General features: G+C 38.7%; 1 protein-coding gene across 1 annotated transcript; it reads left to right on the forward strand.

The window, feature by feature from the left end:
- Positions 1–536: 536 nt before the first annotated feature.
- On the forward strand, positions 537–17,891 carry htr5ab (5-hydroxytryptamine (serotonin) receptor 5A, genome duplicate b). Its single transcript, XM_015006322.2, has 3 exons — positions 537–1,235; positions 5,676–6,456; positions 16,165–17,891. Exons 2-3 carry the CDS (start codon positions 5,749–5,751, stop codon positions 16,495–16,497), a joined length of 1,041 nt encoding a protein of 346 aa, XP_014861808.1. The 5' UTR covers positions 537–1,235; positions 5,676–5,748; the 3' UTR covers positions 16,498–17,891.
- The last annotated feature ends 1,975 nt before the right edge of the window (positions 17,892–19,866 follow it).

Consider the following 19,866-nt stretch of genomic DNA (forward strand, 5'->3'; position numbering starts at 1 on the left):
TGGTTGATTGTGGACTCAACTGCAAAATAGCAGAGGTGTGGAGATAATTAACATTTGCTTAATGAAAAATGAGAAACAAGAACTTACAAATATCCACAGGAGGCCAAGGCAGAAAATTATTCTAGAATCTAGGAAATAATCGCACAGAGACACGAGGGGTAACAGAGCTGAACGGGAAGTAACAGAAGGAACCAGCAAGGAGTGACCGAAAGAGAGGAGCTTAAGTACTGGAAAACAAAGAACTGGGCTGATTGGCAAAATTGATTGCATGTGTGAGGGGAGAGAGTAGAAAGGCAGACTGAGGAGCGAGATAGAAAGAGGGAGGTACAGGGGACGAGAAAATAAATCTAAGAATAATAGTCACAAGAAATGATTAAACTGTGGTAACTAAGAATAACTAGAAGAAATAAACACAACTAGAAACACTAGACTGAACTAAGGTAAAACCAAAACACGACTAATCCAATGTTCTTTGTATAATTCAATCTTTATGGGTGAAATAGTCGCAGAGATGTTCTTTCTGCGGTTAGATCAAAGCTCAGCATTTGGGTTCATTTTATGTAACTCAGCACGTTTCAGGGTGTATGAAGGCTGCTACATTAATGAGTCTCAAAGGGAAGTTCTCCACTTATTTTTTGCAGGACAGCCTGTGTCCCGCTGGATCTTCCTATGGTCCAATCAAGAAAAACTCCATTAGAAGTTATACAAGGACGCTTTCTCCGAACATAAATTGGATTTCAGTTACTTTCTGCGAAATAGGGGTTCATCGTGTTAACCTAGAAAGACTGCAGGGGGGTTCAGAAGGATTATCAATCACAAAGCAGCACGAGCGGTTCTCCTGAAGCAGGCTCTGATCACCGCATGGTCAGACTAATTACAAACAGGGAATCTTTCCAAGACGCGCTGCTGACGGAGATAAATGTACGCGCTTCGTTCCGCTTGTTAGAGAAAATAAAAGTTGTGTTCAGGTGCAGATCATAGCCAATCAAGTCTCCCACTCGCGCCAGAAAACGTGGCGTTTATCGTTTAATTGGCGCGAGCCCTCCCCTCCTTCAGCTCGCGCCGTGGTTCATTCCAGCCGCTCTGCATCCTCCGGAGCGAAGCGCGTTTCTGCCGTTATCCACACACTGAGCCAGGCGGTTCAATCGCGGCACTGAAACACCAGCAAAGTGGATATGGATGAAGAGATCAGGACCGAGATCGTCGGGACTGCTCCGTGTTTAACTGTCAACGGGGTGAGTTGTTATTTACAGAATGATGACCCGAATTTTGTTTTACCAACAAGACATGGAAATTGTGTTTTTTGACTACTGGTGTCTTCAAAGGTACAGGGGTGTTTCTGGAATGCAGTGTAACAAGTGTCCTCCGAGATTATCACGGTGAAAGTGGTGACTCTGAATTGCAATCCTTTCATCTTATTGTTGTTTAAAATCTAAATTATTTTTTGGACATTTATACATGTGTAGCAGAAGCTGGCTGAAAAAAAAATACACTTTGCATTGCTTGACAAATGGGTTCTGCTGTGCCAAATTGGGGAAAAGTGAGGCTTCGCTTTCCTCTTTTTGCATTTTCCTTTTGAGGTTTTAACACAAGTCAGAGGACACATTTCAATACCTCCGCTTCCTTTCATCCGCAAATGTCAGCCTCAGAGAAACTCTCCTCAGAGGAAATTGTTCAACAGCTGAGCAGACAACAGTTTTCCTAATGAAGAGCTTTTTGCACAGAGAGAATGTCATTCACGCTGGTACAGTTTTAATCACAGGACTGGCTGTGACACTGCATTTGGACCCCAAAATGTGAAATGAAAATGAGATGTCACACTTGCTATTTACCTAATACGGCTTCTTTGCTGACAAACTTTCTAAAAAAATAAAAAAAGTCACATTTTTATCTGCCAACTGTAGCAAGAAGAGACGGGACAACAATGGAAGAAACAGACATAAAAGAGAGTTAATCACCGTGGAGACAAAGTGGCTTTCTTTCTTTCAGAAAATTATGTTTGCATCCAGAAGAGACTGGCTGCCAACTGAAAGGGTTCAGAGGACATTTTAAAAAGGAAACATGCCCCTGCAAGTTTTTGAACTCGGTGTCTGATGAGCCCTGGAAAGGTTTAAGCTCCTCATAGATTGCTGATTTTACACCACAATCAAGTGCATTCTTCAGCTTGAAACCCATTCGTGCCTCTTTCCTCATACTAAATGGTAGACGTGGACACCTTTGCATAGGTAATGAGATTATAATCACAATCCATTTATGTCAGCTAAAATTCCCAGGAGTATTTCACCCAAGAGCCAGCTGGTCCTTTCAAAGTACTAAGCAATGTATTTGCTGCTCTTTGACTTAAATGACTGTAAGGCCATTTGGAGTCATTTTCTCCATTCCTTTCACATCTGTGTAAATGTATACAGTTGTGTGTATGTGTGTTTTTTTTTTCTGTATCCTTCCATTTTGGGTTTTTAGTTTTTGCAGAGCGTGTGTCCACTGCCCTTCCTGACACCTGGCCCTGCTTCTGTAATGTCAGCAGAGTTACTGCAGAGTGCATGCATGCTTTGTCACCTTTTCCCTTCACAACAGCTGTCCCTTTGTACAACCTTTTATTGGGCTTGTTAATGAGAGAGGGCAGGAGAAGGAGCACAGGGGTTAGTGGTGTGCTGAAGTCATTGATCGGAGGAAGCAGATTGTGACGTCAAGAGGTAATGTGACATTTCACTTGCTGGCTTCTTCACATTATGTCACATTCACAAATTTTGGGAACGTTTTAGTGCATTATTATGAAGTGAAAAGAAAATGATGTGTGTTGTTTAAATTTCTTTACAAATGAAAACCTCAAGAGCTTGGCAATCAGTCCTCCTGAGTCAATATAATACTGTGCAATCATCTTTCTCTTCAAGTCTTTGGGGGTATGTCCGGTTTTGAAGATGCAGTGACTAAATATGTTGCCCAGTCTTACTTAAACATCAAATTTCTAGCTTTGCCACAGAATTTAATTTGGATTCATGCATTCTAATGAGAGTATGTTTAGGGCTGTTGTCCTGTTGAAAGGTAAATCTTGACTTCAGTCTCAAGTGGATCTCTACAGCTTCTTGGTTACTTACGAGTAGTCCAACCAGTAGATTTAAGGCCAATGACCATCCAGTGGTAAGTTTATGGGTATGATGTTCTCTTTTTGTTTTTAACCTCTGATGCCTTCACAGAACAGCAGAATTTGTCCTTAAATTCGTTTGCACTCATCAGTTTGGTGACTTTTGACAGCAGTGAGATTCTACCTGAAAAGGACACAGAGTTGAGCTTAGATTTAAAGTAAGATTTTTAAATTTGGCCAATATGCTCCTTCTAAGTGGCTAAAATATAGATGTCAAAATATAGTAATATTATTCGTCAAAGATTTTAGCTATTTTTGACTTTAATTTTATGTGAAAGAGCATGCCCAGAAGTATTCATACCCATTTCAAATTGGGAAGTTAAAGGTTCTGCACGGCATTACAAACAGGCTGTTTTAAAGCATCCCAATTGCCCATTTTGTTTCTAAAAAGTGCTTTGCATCAACCTAGCAGGTGAAGAACATCTGCATTTATTTTCTGACAAGTCATGGCTAAAGCTTAAAGAGCTCAGTGAGAACATGTGGCTGCTCAAAACTCAGATAACCAGCCTGCCAGGCCTTATGTAAATTGTATGCATCTTTAAGTTCCAGAGGCTGCAGCATTAGACCTTCCACTCGGGAAAATCTTAGAGGATGTGGTCGGAAATCAAAAGTGACACCTGCACAGGCAAGGCTGATGGTGTGTGCAAGGTGAAAAGGTATACAAGGATAATCACCATTCTGAACAACGTCAGCCATGCAGGTGGCAACATCACAAGGAAGACAAAGCTGGGGGAAAGAAGCCATTTCTCAAAGTAAGTCCCACAGAAGTGAGCATCGCCTTTGCAAAAGCTCATCCGGACAAAGAATATAATGCTTTGGATGTATTTTTAGCCGATGGGGCTGGAAACCTAATGAAAGTAAATGGCACAAGGAAAAGAAAACATCAATGCTTAACGTGAGTTGATCTGCTTAGAAACAGTTCCTGCCTCAGAATGGTCTTAACTGTATGCAGGCCATCTTTTTCAGATTCTTTTTTTTTTTTTTTTTTTTTTTAGTATTTTCATAGTTTCATAATACTTTATGTTGGTTTGAAATGTGCCCCCCCCCACCCCCCCGCCTCCCCCCAAAGAACCCCAAGAACAAGCGCAGCGCGTGCTTGTGGTAGTAACATGACTGAATGTGGAAAAGTTTTGGTACAGGAAGAGACTTAAACTTTTACAAGGCATTATTCTTACAACAACTGGTGGGGAACTGTGTCTTTTTGTGAGGCGCAAAGAGAAAATCCATCTGATTAAACCTTTTGGGCCAATAAAGCTATGATGCATAAAGATTTTGACCAAAAGATTCCTTTGCTATCTGCTACACAGATCTGTTTTTATCCAGTTGATCTTAATCAGAAAATCTAGTTAGACGTTTATTGTACTGATGGAATCTTATTACACAAATGAATTTACCTTGTTATGAACAATTGGGATTCAGAGTAGATGAGAAACCAGTTATCATCTTGCAAAGCATGCAAAATGATGAGTGCTTCTGTTAAACTTAAATAACTCGTAGGCGTAAAGGTCAAGCAACAGTGTTCTCAGTTTTCACAGAGTTCCTGGGAGACGTTAGAATTGTTAAAGCACGCGAAACCATTCTAATGTTACATGTAGAAATAACAAGTTGTGATTAACTTTAAAATTAGCATCTTAAGGGATTGTTAAAACAAGCATGGATATGTTTTCCAAAACACAGTGCATGAAATTATTATTGCTTCTTGAAATGTTTGTGTAGGTTTTAGTAATTCTAACAATCCATTCAGATTTCTTTCTTTTTTTTTTTTTTACACTGGTAGTTTAGGAAAGAAACACAGAAATAAAGATCAATGCCAGAGTAAGGGGGGGGGGAATCATATGTCACATAGTAACAGCAGCACTTGGTGGGTTGAAATTTACCGTTTCTGCAATGCTGAATATCACGCTGTGCAGACTTTAGAGCTAGGCGTGCATCCTCCTGTGAATGTGTTGACATAGTTGGCTTGGCTTGAAATTGGAGTAATAGTATGTCGCAATAGAATCTTCTCAAAAAGCAACAATTCCTCTTCACAGCAAACATATGCATTCCTAAAGCTTATGAGAATTTTTTTTTGTGTGTGTATATATATGTGTATGACATTTCGCTGTTAGAAAAAATAAAACTGCAACAAAGACTGTTTGTTTCATTGTGCAACACAGGTCTGCTTCTAATGCAAATGAAAGCGCAGCAGTGCGATGATGAAACTGAATATTTATGGTCTTTTTCTGAGCTAGAGATGTTACCCTGAGTGCCTCTGAGCCTTTTTAATAGCAGATGAAATTGCACTTGAAAAGTTGTAGGCAGGTTGCTTGACTGCTGAAATGAGAGACTCGAGTGTGTTTTTACCATCGTAGGCAAATCACTAAACTACCTCTCTTCTAGAAGCACAATGATGCACTGCAGCGCATTTAAAGAGTGTAAAAATGATACTAAATGCAACACATTAAATAGATATTCCCATCTTTAACCTTCATTTGCGTCAGCGAGACTCGGTCCAGATTGAGTCACAGTCCCCGTTTCTGTCTCCTCTCTGCAGAATGCATCGGCTTCCTGCAGACGTTTTCTCTGAGTCCTCTCGGCCCTTGGCTGTGGGGTCGTGAGCAGCTACCATGACGTACAGCAACTCCAGCTCGCTGACAGCCAACTTCAGTGGGGCTCTGGACGGCTACGACTCCGGGGGAAACCTTTACCGTCCATTTTCCGTTTTCAGCGTGCTCACTCTCACCTTATTGGCAATGCTTGTGGCGGCCACCTTCGTGTGGAACCTCCTGGTGCTGGTGACCATCCTGAGGGTGAGAACATTCCATCGGGTGCCCCACAACTTGGTGGCCTCCATGGCCATCTCAGACGTGATGGTAGCCGCGCTGGTTATGCCGCTCAGCCTGGTTCACGAGCTGAACGGCAGACTGTGGAAGCTCGGACGCGTGCTCTGCCAGGTGTGGATCTCGTTCGACGTGCTCTGTTGCACGGCTAGCATCTGGAACGTGACGGCCATCGCACTGGACCGCTACTGGTCCATCACCAGGCACCTGGAGTACACGCTCAAGACTCGAAAAAAGATCTCCAACGTGATGATTGCGCTGACATGGCTGCTATCATCCATAATCTCCTTGTCGCCGCTCTTCGGCTGGGGAGAGACCTACTCAGAAGGGATGAAGTGCCAAGTGAGCCAGGAGCCATCTTACACCATCTTCTCCACCTTTGGGGCATTTTATCTCCCACTTTGTGTGGTTTTGTTTGTCTACTGGAAGATCTACAAAGCTGCTAAGTTTCGCATCGGCTCCCGCAAGACAAACACAATCACCCCTATGCCTGAGGTAATTGAAAATTCATATTTTATTACAATATTCTTAAAGCAGCTTGTCATCCTTACATAATGCCTTACATAAATATTTGCAAACATGGACATTTTCTGTATCATGTCTCACTACAGTTACCAACGTCACTGTATTGCATTGAAATTTTATGTGACAGAGCAACACAAAAGGCATGCGTCCTACTGCAGTAGTGTCAATCAAAGAATCAGCAACAGAGTGGGCGAGGGCCTCCAGAATTTCCATTTTCAGCTAAGAAGTATAACTGACTATTCATTCGCAGCCACTACACGTTCCAACTTGTATAGCTTCACAATAAAGTCCATCGAAAGGTGAAAATGTAAAAGATTTTGAAGGGATTTCCCCAGACGAAGCGGTCCGACGTCTCTTGCATCGGCAGGGGAAAACGGAGAGGAGACGCCGTCGGAATTGCAGAAGAAAAGCTGGAAGATAATAATGGGCCTAGAGAACCTGGAAAATGCCTTGAAGTAGCACATATTTGCAAAGTGAAAAGTTAATAATTCATGATTGCTTGCACATTTTCACAAATGCAAATGTGAGAAGTGGCATGTCTGTGTTTAGCCTCCACGGGTGTATCTCTACTACTGAGTCAAATTGCATTTTACTGTAATTATAGCTGCTCGACTTTTGGGGGTTTATTTCTATCAGCACAGGTAGGAACTGAATTTGGACAGAGCGTGAGAACATTGCTTTTCAAGTCTTCCCACAGTTTTCTATTCTGAGTAGAGTGTGAATTTTGACTTTTTTGAATACGTATTGGTATTCACGAAACTATTTTAATCTGAGGCGTTTCATGGTATTTCTAGCTGTATAGTGTTTTCCTGCTGAAAGTTGCCGTCTCCCACTCTCACATCATTTGGACCCTCAGTAGGTTCATTTCCAAGCTCATCCTATATTTAACTCTACCATCTATTGCAACCTTCCTGTCCCTGCTCACAAAATCATCCCCACAGCATGATGCTACCATCACCACATGTCTTCCACAACAGGGAAGGTGTGTTTTGGGTGACGTGTGATGTTAGCTTTCTACAACATATAATTTTGCTATTCTTCTGTTATTACGGCATCTTCTTAGGTTGGTTGCACTAGATTTTACTTAAAGGAGCTGAAGTAAGACTGCTAGATTTTTAAAAAAACCAGGTCATCTAATAGTTTCCTTCTACAACTCAGTTATGTACTACTTTGAGTTACTAATACATATAATGAATTGAAATTTGTAGTTGCAAAACGAACAAACCTAAGGGTTCAAGAAATACTTTATGTGTTTACATTTAGTCTCCCATATTTAAGTTGCATCAAGCATGCACAAATTCTTTTCAGACCTATTGTTTATTACCGTCTCTGATGAGCAGCTCATCAGTAATCAAAGAAGTGCACAAGTATCTGATGTGTGAGCGTACGGAAAAATAATTGAAGTCATTCCGCTCATCACCCGTAGACTGTTGATGTGTGCGTAGGCTGGGAGTTGAAGGCTATAAATACTGTCTCAGCATCATTAATAGGGGCCTGCACCTTCCAAGCTTTGCCGTTTAGCTAATTAGCGCACATAAAAGTCTGGATCTGTTCCACTTTACATTAGCAACTGTTTAATCAGCGAAGTTTTAGCTGAGGAAATTGAGCAACCCCTTACTTATTATTTTTCTTTTTTGAATTTGTAAAGCCATCTGAAATTAACATTGGCATTGGTTAGTTATTCATTGCATGTTTTTGTTTGTCCTTGAACCTAAATGTTACGTTTTCTTTTTTTTTTTTTTTATCTGAATCTTTCTACAGAGATTTTTTTTTATTATTATTAAATGTTCCCTGACAACCATTTTTATTCAGAATATATTTCCCCCCCCTTTGTTGTGCAACTCTGGCATCAGTTCACCCCAAAATGAAAGCTATTGGTTGAGAACTAAATAAATTAGCCTCATCACTAAATAAATTACCTACTCTGATATTTCACTACCCTCCTATTGTCAGGTTTCATCAATCAGGCAATCAATCTCCTGGCAACAGGTAATAGATTTTATTGGTTTTTTTCCCCCCGCAGACGGTTGTTGGATTAGCGGCATCTCAGTAAAAATTCTTCTCCCTTCATTTCCAGCCATAACCTGCAAACTGTCGATTTGAGCTGCGACATGAGCAGTGGAACCCAAGAAAATAACCCTCCTGCTCTCACACATCAGTACGCCCACTCAAACATTAAGACGTGCCCACACTTATAGACACTGCAGCAGAAACATGGGATTATTAATAGGTGTGATGCACGTATTCCTGACCTAGATGCACAAATAACACTCAAGGAGGCCATAAAATTGATTGCTTCTTAAAATAATACTTCAGTGTGCAAATATGCAGGAAAAATTGAGCTCTGAACTCATAATATTCATCATAACCAGCCTTTTGCTGTTGATTTGTTTTGTTCACTTACACCAAACAGATTGAGAACCTCACAAGAATCTTAAATCCTACTTCTCTCTCTGTGTCTCTCATCCCTGGTGCAGTTCCATAAAGCTCCAGGATTAGTAACAGTTTTTTTTTTTCACTAAAGTTGAAATATTTTCTATTTCTCTGATGATACTTTTCCATTAACTTGATGTGAATTGTGCTCTCTGCTAATTGCTTGGTTATGGCACAGATCCCACTGTTTCTGGCTGTTGCTTAGCCAATGTAGCATATGCGCTTCAAAACTCAACAGCTGTTCCTTTCATATAATCACATAGAATGAACTAAGAAGCATGACTTGGCATGACTTAAAGCAGAAACCGCAGCAGTTGTTTTCCATTCCTTACAGCTTATCACACATTTACCAAACCTTCGCAACTTATAAACTTATTTTTCTTACAAAAGAAATTCACACAAATTAATTATTCTCTAGGGATTAAGACAATTCTATCCCTTATGTATATTTCAACGTATAATATTATGTAAGCAAGGAAGTGTTAAACGCATGTGGTGTTGCCTGCACTATATATTTTGACTTATCATCTCCAGAGACTGTTTGCTGTTTTGCCCAAATGGTCAAAATAATAAGCTGGTCTCTGAAAACAATTTTTTTGGGCTCCAAATGGTTCTATAATTTTGTATTTATATTAAAACTATGTGTAGCTGCGCTGGACTCTGTGTTTTAAGGTAAAACGAAGCAACATTGAAGGTCATCCAACTTATTTACTACTCTTTTTTTCTTATTCCCCCTTTTAGTTCAGAAATCATCGAAAGGTTCAGTACTTAAAGTTCACTTTGTCAAAACTCTGAATATAAAACTGCTTTTATTTAGTTGAACGGTTTTATGTTTAAAATACCCTGAATGTGCTAAGAAACACTTTGCAGGGTTTTTTTTCGTCAAGATAAAATGCGTAAAGATCACACGTCTGTGAAACTCTTCAATAGAAGTTAACGGCTTTAGGTTTTATATGGAAAACCATTTTTTTTATTAACTCAGTCATATACACAACCCATGAAGATGTGACCTTTATGGTGTTTGATTCCCCCCCCCCCCCCACATCATGAGCAGAATGTTATCAGCAGTTTTGCAGCGAGAGAACGTTTTTGTTATATTTTAGTGCATGCTGAGTTGAAGACTTTGAAGTTTAATAAGCTACAGCCATTCCCTTGAATTCTAAACAAAACAACCCAGAATTAAAACTTTAGTTGGATCATTTTATTTAATGGGTTGATTCTTATTGTTTGTGAATGCAATGTTACATGAAGAGGCGTGAAACTGCTTTTTGATATATTTGCAGCAATGGGTTTCATATTGAAGATAGGCCTATTTTTACATTTTGGTTTGTTAGTGTAAGGACATTGGAGGAGGCTTAAGAGGCTTTTTTGATCCCACACATCATGATATTCTTTCTACTCGTGATTGGAGCAGGTTTTTGTGACTGGGGAGGAGGGACACTTTTGAAGCTTTTCACCTCAATGCCACATAAATTTAAAACGCTATACCAAGCAAGCTAAATGTTCTATCCACTATAGGTATACAACACATTGTTTGATACCCTATCTACATCTCAAGCAAACCCTGATTAATTTTTGCTCAGGTTTTTCCTCTGCAATTTTGAATACTCTCACTTAATGTGACATGTTGAGTTTTCTCAATAGATGCTAATCATAAAACACAAACCTTTTCTTCTCGGCAGGAACTCAACAGAAATGTTGGCATAGTAAGTAAAATATTATTGAAATCACAAAGTTTTTGAAATGCCCTCTCACAAAAACAAAATTAGCATTTTAAACTTCATCCATCAAAAGATATTTACTCATGAAAATGGTTTCAATTTCCCCCTTCGTTTCTTATTCAAAATATTATGAATCATCTCCATCAAATTAGTTTTCCAAGATTTTTTTTTTCATTTAGTCATATTTGTAGTTGGTGATTCATCAAAATGTATATATTCTCATAGCCCGAGTTGTACTGTGCAATAATATAAAATAATAGAGCACGCTTGACGTAACGGTGCCAAGAAAGTCATTCAAACAAGAACAAGTAAGGTAATAGAAAACATGAACAACAATATGCTGGAATTTCTACATTTGTGCCACATATGTTGACTTAGCTCTGTTTGTTTTTTGTACATTTTTTTCATTTTTTTTCTCTTTTTTTGTTGAAGCATTGCTTTTTGGAAAATTATTTCCTCTGGTTTTGAATGCTTTGCAGCAGCAAACATTCTTTTCTTTTTTTTTTGAATGGTTGTTCTCATGACCTTTCGCAGTACAGTTGAGTTTTTTTTTTGTTTTTTTTTTGCAACTCGAAGTAGGTAATTGGCATCCACAAAACACAAATAACACTTGAACTATGACCCCAGATCCCAAATGAGTTGAAATGGTGGCTTCATGGTTGCAGAGCAGATCCGAGCACAGAGAGAAGGAGGAAGTTCAAACCAATTCCATCGATCACAACAGGAAAGGATCATATCCCCTACTCCATCATCTCTCTGTCTGGCTTTCTAACCATGCAGCCAGACAGAGGTTTAAAGAGGAAAGACAAAAGCAACATTTTATTTCACTTTGGGATAAATAGTTTATCTTTTTTTTTTTTTATTTATTTTTTAATTGAATTGAAAATGAGTTCTTCCCAGTGAGTTGTGGCAATGGTCAGCTGTAGGCACCCTGTCATCCTTTGTTCATTGAGCTTAGTTTATTAGACTTCTTATTCATTTATGCTGTGGTATATTTTTCTCCAATACTTAGTATACTTTCAAATCATATTCAGATCCTCAAACTTGCAGATAAAGGTTCAGTCTAAAGCAGGGGTGTCAAACTCAATTTCACCGAGGGCCACTTCAGCATATTGGCCCCCCTCAACGGGCCACATTGACGGTACAAATCAGGAGTGCATCCCTGCTAAAACACCCCAGACAAAAGGTTGACTTCCCTCATTCAGTTCTGTAGAGGCTTATAATGAGTCAATGGTCCAGGTGTGTTAGAGAAGGAATGCATCTAAAGCTGCAGATGGTAGCTCTGGAAAACTAGACTTGGGCACCCCTAGCATAAATGTATAAAAATACAATGTTAAAAATAAATTTAACAACACTCCATAATGTTAAATAATTGATTTTATGCATTGAAGTTTTAAATATTACATTTGAGTTTCCATGGATGTAAAATTACTGCTCAGTTTAAAAATTACAATATTTAAATCAGTGTTTAAAGGTAAGCAAACAAATAATAAAAACAAGTCACATGGGCAGACATTATAGACTTTATGCAAAGATGACCTTGCGTTTGACACATGTGCATTACGCCATAGAACTGCCAATTGGTAATTGAAGTAAAGTAGCTTCGATTTCAAAGAAGCCAACTGGCAAATGAACCATCACGGAAGAGGAAGGCTCTTGTTGTCTCACTGCACCCCAAGAGATGCATAACCTACAAAAACCGTTTCTGTCTGGTTTCGAACCGGAGACCTTTTGCATGTAAAGCAGACGTGATAACCACTACACTACAGGAACTGAACTTCTCTGCTTCGTTTCAGTTTGAGGTTCCAAAGTTGATGATGTGAGATACAGCGCATGAAAATGTCCACTGAGGTTTGATCTGCCTGGATCCAGAGTACAGACCATGACACCACAGAACCCTTGTTGACCTTTAGTAAACACCTGTGATGAATAGAATGTGTAAAATCTGTTTCTGTCTGGTTTCGAAACAGCGACCTTTTGCGTGTGAAGCAAACATGATAACCAGTACACTACAGAAACTCACACTGTTTGCAGTGTTCCTGGTAGATGATCCACATTTTGTTAGAGACTAACGTCAATGATGGGCATGGAACAATGTCAAATACTTACAGATCCTCTCAGAGAGCACAGTAACTTGGTGAACAAACTTATACTTGTGCCTAATTTCACATTACAGTCCATAAACTAAGCCTGGGATCAAGAAATTGTATTGAAGATGTCATTAGCAGAGACAAATGGTTCTACAGAGACTTGGCTAAATGGCTATAAAATAAAATCAATACTTACAAATAAAAAATGGTTCAAAAATGAAATTAACACATTAAAATAAAAAAAATATCTCTGAAATACAATCAACACTTGAAAATTAAAAATGGTTCAAAAATAATATCAACACTTCAAAATACAAAATCTCTGGAAAATAAAATATTATGTATGTTGTTTTGAAAAACATTAGAATATAAGCACTTTTATCAAATCTTCATTGTGGTAAAATCATGTAAGTTCTTCTTAAATACATGGAAACCCAACAGTTTGTAAGGTAGGTTAGCTCAGCAGGTTAGAGCGCGGTGCTGGTAATGCTGAGGTCATTGGTTCAAACCCCATATGGGGCAATTCATGTCTAAGGTCTTTCAGACAGTCAACACTTCAAAATGAATAAGGGTTCAAAAGTACAATCAACACTTTACAATAAATAAGGTATCAAAAATAAAATCAACACTTCAAAATAAAAAAATGGTTCAAAAATAAAATCAACACTACAATAAATAAGGTTTCAAAAATAAAATCAACACTTAAAAATTAAAAATGGTTCAAAAATAAAATCAATACTTACAAATAAAAATGGTTCCTAAAATAAAATTTACAGTTCAAAATGTATAATGGTGTCTGTTCAGTCCATAAAGTAAGCCTGGGATCAAAAAAATTATTGAAGATGTCATTAGCAGAGACAGAGTCTTGGCTAAAAAATAAAATCAGTACTTACAAATAAAAAATGGTTAGGAAGCGCATTACAAACCTTTGGTTGAATTCAAGTCTCCATTACAGATCAGAGAAAACTAAAGAGAAATCAACGTTGTGTTAATCCATTTGAGGAGCCGGCAGTTTATCTTGAGGAAATAAATGACGATGCAAAAGTTAATTAGACTGTAACATGCGCAGTCCGCTGACGCGGCTCCGCCATTGCGAAGAATTAGAAACCGCTGGAAGTAACTCATCCACCGGATTTAACAAATGGAGCCCTCTGGGTTCACGTTACCCAGGAGAGCGGGGCTCTGGAGGAGCTGCAGACGTAACATCTGTCCGTTTCGGAGAAGCGAAACCACGCAAAAAAAAAAAAAAAATAATAATAATCCGGACCGCACAGGGTAAAACACTCACAGAGTTCAGTTGATCTGTTTGGATCAGACAGATCCAACTAATGAGGAGGAAGAGCGTTCAGACCCCAGCGGGTGAAGTGATGCTAATTTAAGTGAAGTCGCTTAATTTATTATAAGTTATTGGGGCCAGTCAGTGGTTTTTGTCACTACGGAGAAAAATTTAGATACATTTATCTGCTTAATCTGTGATGGGATCTGGATTCACGGTGAACATGAACTAAACCGCATAAAATGCGACTAAATAGCCGATGTTAATATGATTGTAATTTCACGGATAAAAATAGTACATGACCGATTTTTTTTTTTATTTTTATTTTATTTTATTTTTTTATGTTGTCGGTCAAGATAACGGATAACAAAAAAGTCTAGCGCGACCTGCCGATGTCTCAGTTTTATTCGCTGGGAAAATCAATAAGCAGCTTGAGATGACTCTGCTGCTCTCTAGTGGCGAGAAGCCGTAATGTTGCATGGTAACAATCGGAATGCATTGTGGGAGATGTAGTTTGTAGTCAATTCGTGCTCAAAACCTATTTTAAGTCAATCATCAGCCTATAAAATGCTGGGCGAGCCACATAAAATGACATGGCGGGCCACATGTGGCCCGATGGCCTTGAGTTTGACACATGTGGTCTAAAGAGTCATGATGTTGTGCTTGGAGTACAGAAGAGTTTAGTGTCTGTCCAACATAGAAGTGTCTGAAGCAGGGCTTCTGACCTGTATTTCAGTTCACAAAGTTGAATGTGATTTATGCAGTTAAGAGGAGGAAGTCAGGAGAACTGTTGTCTGACTGCAGTACACTGGAAACATAGAAAAACCTGGCACCCTGCAGAGAGATTTATAAATTCTCCGTAGTGAGCCCTGTTGGCCTGTCAGGTACCACTGCGGGTAAAGACGGCTTGTGGCTGAATGTGTAATTGGAAATTCTGTCTGTGTTCAAATTCCCATTTTCCAGCCAACAATAATACTTTATATTAGCGAACCATACACTGATCATGCATGCACCTTAACACTCTTATACTGCACTGCAATAGTTGTCTATCTATAACCTTATGTAATCCTTTTGCCACACAAAATATCAGCATAATGTCACATGTTTAATATGCTCTTTATGCTACTATTTAGTATCAGAAATGAGGTTTAATTTCAGGATTATTGTACATATAACAGATTATATTGATGGCGTCCGACTGGAGAATTTCCTTACAGTAACTCATGAAGAAATGTCAAATCAAAACATGCGTACCTCTTTTCTCTTTCCTATGTTGTTTTTTTTGTTTGTTTGTTTGTTTTTTATGTTGTGTGCTAGTAAAAGTGGAGGCAAGCAGGGGAGACTTAACTGCCACATAAGTTGGTTATCTTGTTGGCAGTGTTGCAGCCTCAATGCAAACAGCACTTGACAGCATTACCCATGTGGGAGGGGAGGGTAATCAGTCACAGGAGGCTGCCTCCTTTGGATTTCACTTCTGTGTACCCAAACATGCTCTCTGAGAATGCTGGAAAGGTGGCAGGAGTTCCATTAATTTGGAGGAGTTTCAAAAGCAAATAATAGCAGCTAATAATACAGCTGTTCAAGAGGCTACAACATTTTATTATCCAATGTTAATTTGTTTTTTGTTTTTTCTTTTGAATTGTAGCCAATATTGCAAAGTCATAGCTTTGTTGAGAGGCCCTCTAACTCGGGACCGGATTGCTCCCAATTATGGTATTTTTTTAAAAAAATTGTTTTTCTCTCACAAAAGCTTTGACCTTGGTGACTTTACCAAATAACAGGATGTCTATTAGTCTCGAGCTACGCATGGCAGCAAATTAGTCAGAAGGAAATCAAATGAAGGTTGAGTTTTGTTTATCTTTCTCTACCTCAAAAGGAAAATAAAATGTCATAAAATGTAGTACTCTAAGTTCAAATTTAACTAAATAAAACCCCTCTAGCTTAATTTCCTTGCATGTTGTGTGCTTCCATGTATTGAATGAAAATCTTTGGTTTGATTCATACTCTACTTAGAAGTCTGTAATCCATCTTTTTGTTCACACAGCACTCAGCGCAGTAATTGGCTGTTTGTCCTTTTGCTGTTAAAGATTTTCAATTATTGAAAGCAAACCAGGATTGCTCTGAATGATAAAGTGTCTGGCTTATCCTGTGCTCCTAGGTAAAGGAGGAAGCGCAACAGCCACAGATGGTGTTCACCGTGCGCCACGCAACCGTGACCTTCCAGACAGACGGGGACACATGGCGGGAGCAGAAGGAGAAAAAAGCAGCCCTTATGGTTGGCATTTTGATCGGCGTGTTTGTGCTTTGCTGGATCCCGTTCTTCATCACCGAGCTCATCGTGCCGCTGTGCTCCTGTGACATCCCGCCAATTTGGAAGAGTATCTTTTTGTGGCTGGGTTACTCGAATTCCTTTTTTAACCCCCTCATATACACCGCCTTTAATAAGAACTACAACAACGCCCTAAGGAACCTCTTCTCCCGACAGCGCTGAGTAAATCTGTGCGCCACTCGCAGTGTTACCCCACCCAGCCTGACTGATCCGTCTGTCACTTTACCATCTCGTCAAATAGGTGATAACCAGAAATCGTCTAAAAAAAACAACAACAAAAAAAACTTTAGTGTGCATCGGTTTTGTCATTGTCAATGTGTTTTGTTTTAAGACTGAGACAAGCATCTGTCTGCATTTTTAAAGCGGGAAAATGATTTGGCATCTAGTTCAGCAATGCTCTGAAAAGGAATCTGCCCCTCTACAGTCATCATCTCTCTTTATATTTACAGAAGCTCTCCGAATTAATCTGGCCCTATGAAGAAAAGTGATCACTCGGCTTGTTAAATCATAAATTAACTCTGATCAATCGGAGCTGAACCGTGCCCAGGCCTGGATTCTGCCAGACCTGTGGAACCAAGATATCACTTCAGCATAACCTGACAACATGAAGTCGATTAGAATATCTCAAAAGTAACTAATGTATCAGTCTAAAGAAATTCCACAATGGATGAAAAAAACTGTATTTTTATTGATTTTTTTCATCAAGGGGGAAAATGTGTTTTCCTTTTCACAGATAGCATCGGCCCAATGCAGCCTGCAGCCAGGAACACCTGTCAGACAGAGGAAGCTGTAGCTGGCACTTTGTGATGCGAACCTCTTGGCCAACCCAAAGAATATTGTGCCAATTTTTTGCAGCCTTGAGCGAGATGGTAGTTACAGGAACAGGATGAACAAGATTGTCTTCTGCCACACAGATGGGATTGTTTAGATTACTGACCGCATTGGAGTTTCTAACCATACTTTGATTCTCTCCAAGATAATCGGTAAACCAGGATACTTTTCCACACACGGTTCAATATCTGAAAAGTTTGTAGTTTGAATTAGTTGACGACATGTTGCCAAAGGCTCATCCGTTATTCTAGCTAAATTATTATTTTTTCCAATATTTGATCAGAATAAGTAGATAATTTTTTTTTTTTTTTTGGGGGGGAGGGTGTTGTAGCTTTGTCAGCTAACTGTATGGAGATCTAAATGCAGACAAGATCAAGTCAAGTGCGAATAAACTGTTTTACTTGAAAACAGAAATGTAAAAAGTCCAGAGGGACCTAAAATAATACATCACAAGAGGAACACTAAGAAACAGGCTGGTGTGAATAACGGGATGATCTGACTGAAAAATATTTAAGCTAGAGAGTTAGCTGCTGCCTCAGGATCAGAATAACTTGCTGCAACCATGTATTGTGCTCTCTCAAAAATCCTGAAAGAGAATTTCCGATTATCAGTTTGTAAAAGTTAGACTCAATCACATTTAGGTTTTGCAGCAAGATGACATCGCAATAATCCAGAGCATAAATATACCTCTGAATTGCTAAGAAAATTCTAACCTAGATCACAGAGGACCCTCCACAGGTGGTTAATGCTCAGAAATTGTCCAATGTCACTGGAACAATTTAAAGACTCATTGTTATTTATAGTAAATGCTTGATGGCGGTTCTTACCACCAAAGGTGGCTCAAACAGGCTGGGTAAAGAAATTGGCTAAGGGGTAATTGCTTTTTCACAAAGAACCAGGTTTGTTTGGACAGCCTTTTTTCTCTTAATAATTTAAATCCTCATTTAAAAACTGCATTATGGCTGTATTAAGGTTACTTTTGTCTGTGTTTGATTTATTTTTTCCTTTTTGTGAAGAAAGTAAAACAAAAACAAAAAAGAATCTGTTAGAGTGAATATTATTTTTTATACCTGTTTATTTTTCAAGTGTTTTTTTTCTGGTTCATGCTAATGACAAATAAAAGCATGGTAACTCATTTAAACTGTTTCATCATCATGTCTGCTTAAAAGCAGAGAAGGGAGTATGCCTCAAGAAAAAGAAAATCTGTCAGAAGTAAACAAAATTAGTCTCATAAATAATAAACCAAGCAACAACTGTGCATTTTGTGCAGAAATAGACACAGAACTTACCATCATAGATAACGTTCAAATGAATTAAAAACAAATGACAAAAAGATGGATTTTTTTTTCAGCTGCACTCTTATCTGTGTGTTGATAAGCTGTGTTCATTTTCGATTTATTAAAACGTGTGTAGATGGAGGTACACTCTATTCTCTGACGCTCATTAGCTATACGCTTTACCTCCCACACACAATGTACATCCACACACCCACATTCTTTTAAGGAGAGCAACAAAATAGCAGTGCAAGTCATTACTTGCACCATCTTTAAATAAATTGCTGCAACGAGGAAATGATTGGATTTAATGTCGGTTCCTACGAGCAGAGAAAATCACAGGAGGCATGTTGTTAAATCAAGATGATGTGAAAACTTGAAAGATGGCCACCAATCCTAATACTCTTGCAATAAAAAAAAATATCTGCAATGGCATTTTATGAGTTTCTATTTTGCTTAACCTTTACTAGTTTCATGAATTGATGCCAAGGATTTATCACTCTTAGAAAACAAAATAAACAGCGGTGCATTCAGACTCCAACCTTGCAACATTAATTTGCGGGAAAAGCAGAGAGCCTTGGCAAAAGAATAACGGAGGGACAAGAAGTCAGAAGGAATTGAACTGAAAACAAATCAATGTAACAATGAGTTCTCGTTGTATTGAGAAGAGGAAGTGCCGCAATTCAGTTTTGTAGTTATGTGAAGAAAGGACACCACCAGATAGCATCCCTATGTGCTCTCAGATGTTCACCGAAAACAATACTCCTCTTTCATCTTTTCATTTCCAAATGTTGTACAAAATGACTGTTTTCTTGCACAAATTGCCGCTTTCTACTGAAAGCATTCACTACTGTAGAATCAGTGAGTGGACCTTTATTCACTTGTGTAGTGAAATGTACTGTGAAGAATTAAGCATGACTCAACGACTCTCGACAAAGTTGTACCACATGTAGTTGTGAGAGAAACATTAAAGCTCCTTGCATCAGTTTTTGCCAGGATGTAAATAAATTCATTTGTTCAAAAAATAAATAAATAAATAAATAAATAAATAAAATACTTTTTTTTGTGAAATTGTCCTTTTATTTGTTGGGAGTGTTTGTGGGTAGTGGTGGTGGGGGGGGGTGTCAAATCGTAAGTAATAGAGGTCTTGCTGACAGAAACTGTGTGCAAAGATCATCATTCTGGGATTGTTGGGGCTCAGTGTTCTACATTGAATAAGTAGAATATTACTAAAAAGCCCATTTCTTAAGGAACTTTATCACAAAGTGAAACGCATTAAATAGATTAATTACACAGAGATGTATATTTGAAAGCCTTATTTCTGTTACTTATGATGGCTTTCCCCCTACAAGTAATGGAAATATGACATTGAAAATTTGAATTTTACATCACATCGTACTTCATCTGTCACATTTTAAGGGGAATG

This window comes from Poecilia mexicana, unplaced genomic scaffold, assembly GCF_051168715.1.
Source record: "Poecilia mexicana isolate PSO_F unplaced genomic scaffold, ASM5116871v1 scaffold_20, whole genome shotgun sequence".
NCBI lineage: Eukaryota > Metazoa > Chordata > Actinopteri > Cyprinodontiformes > Poeciliidae > Poecilia > Poecilia mexicana.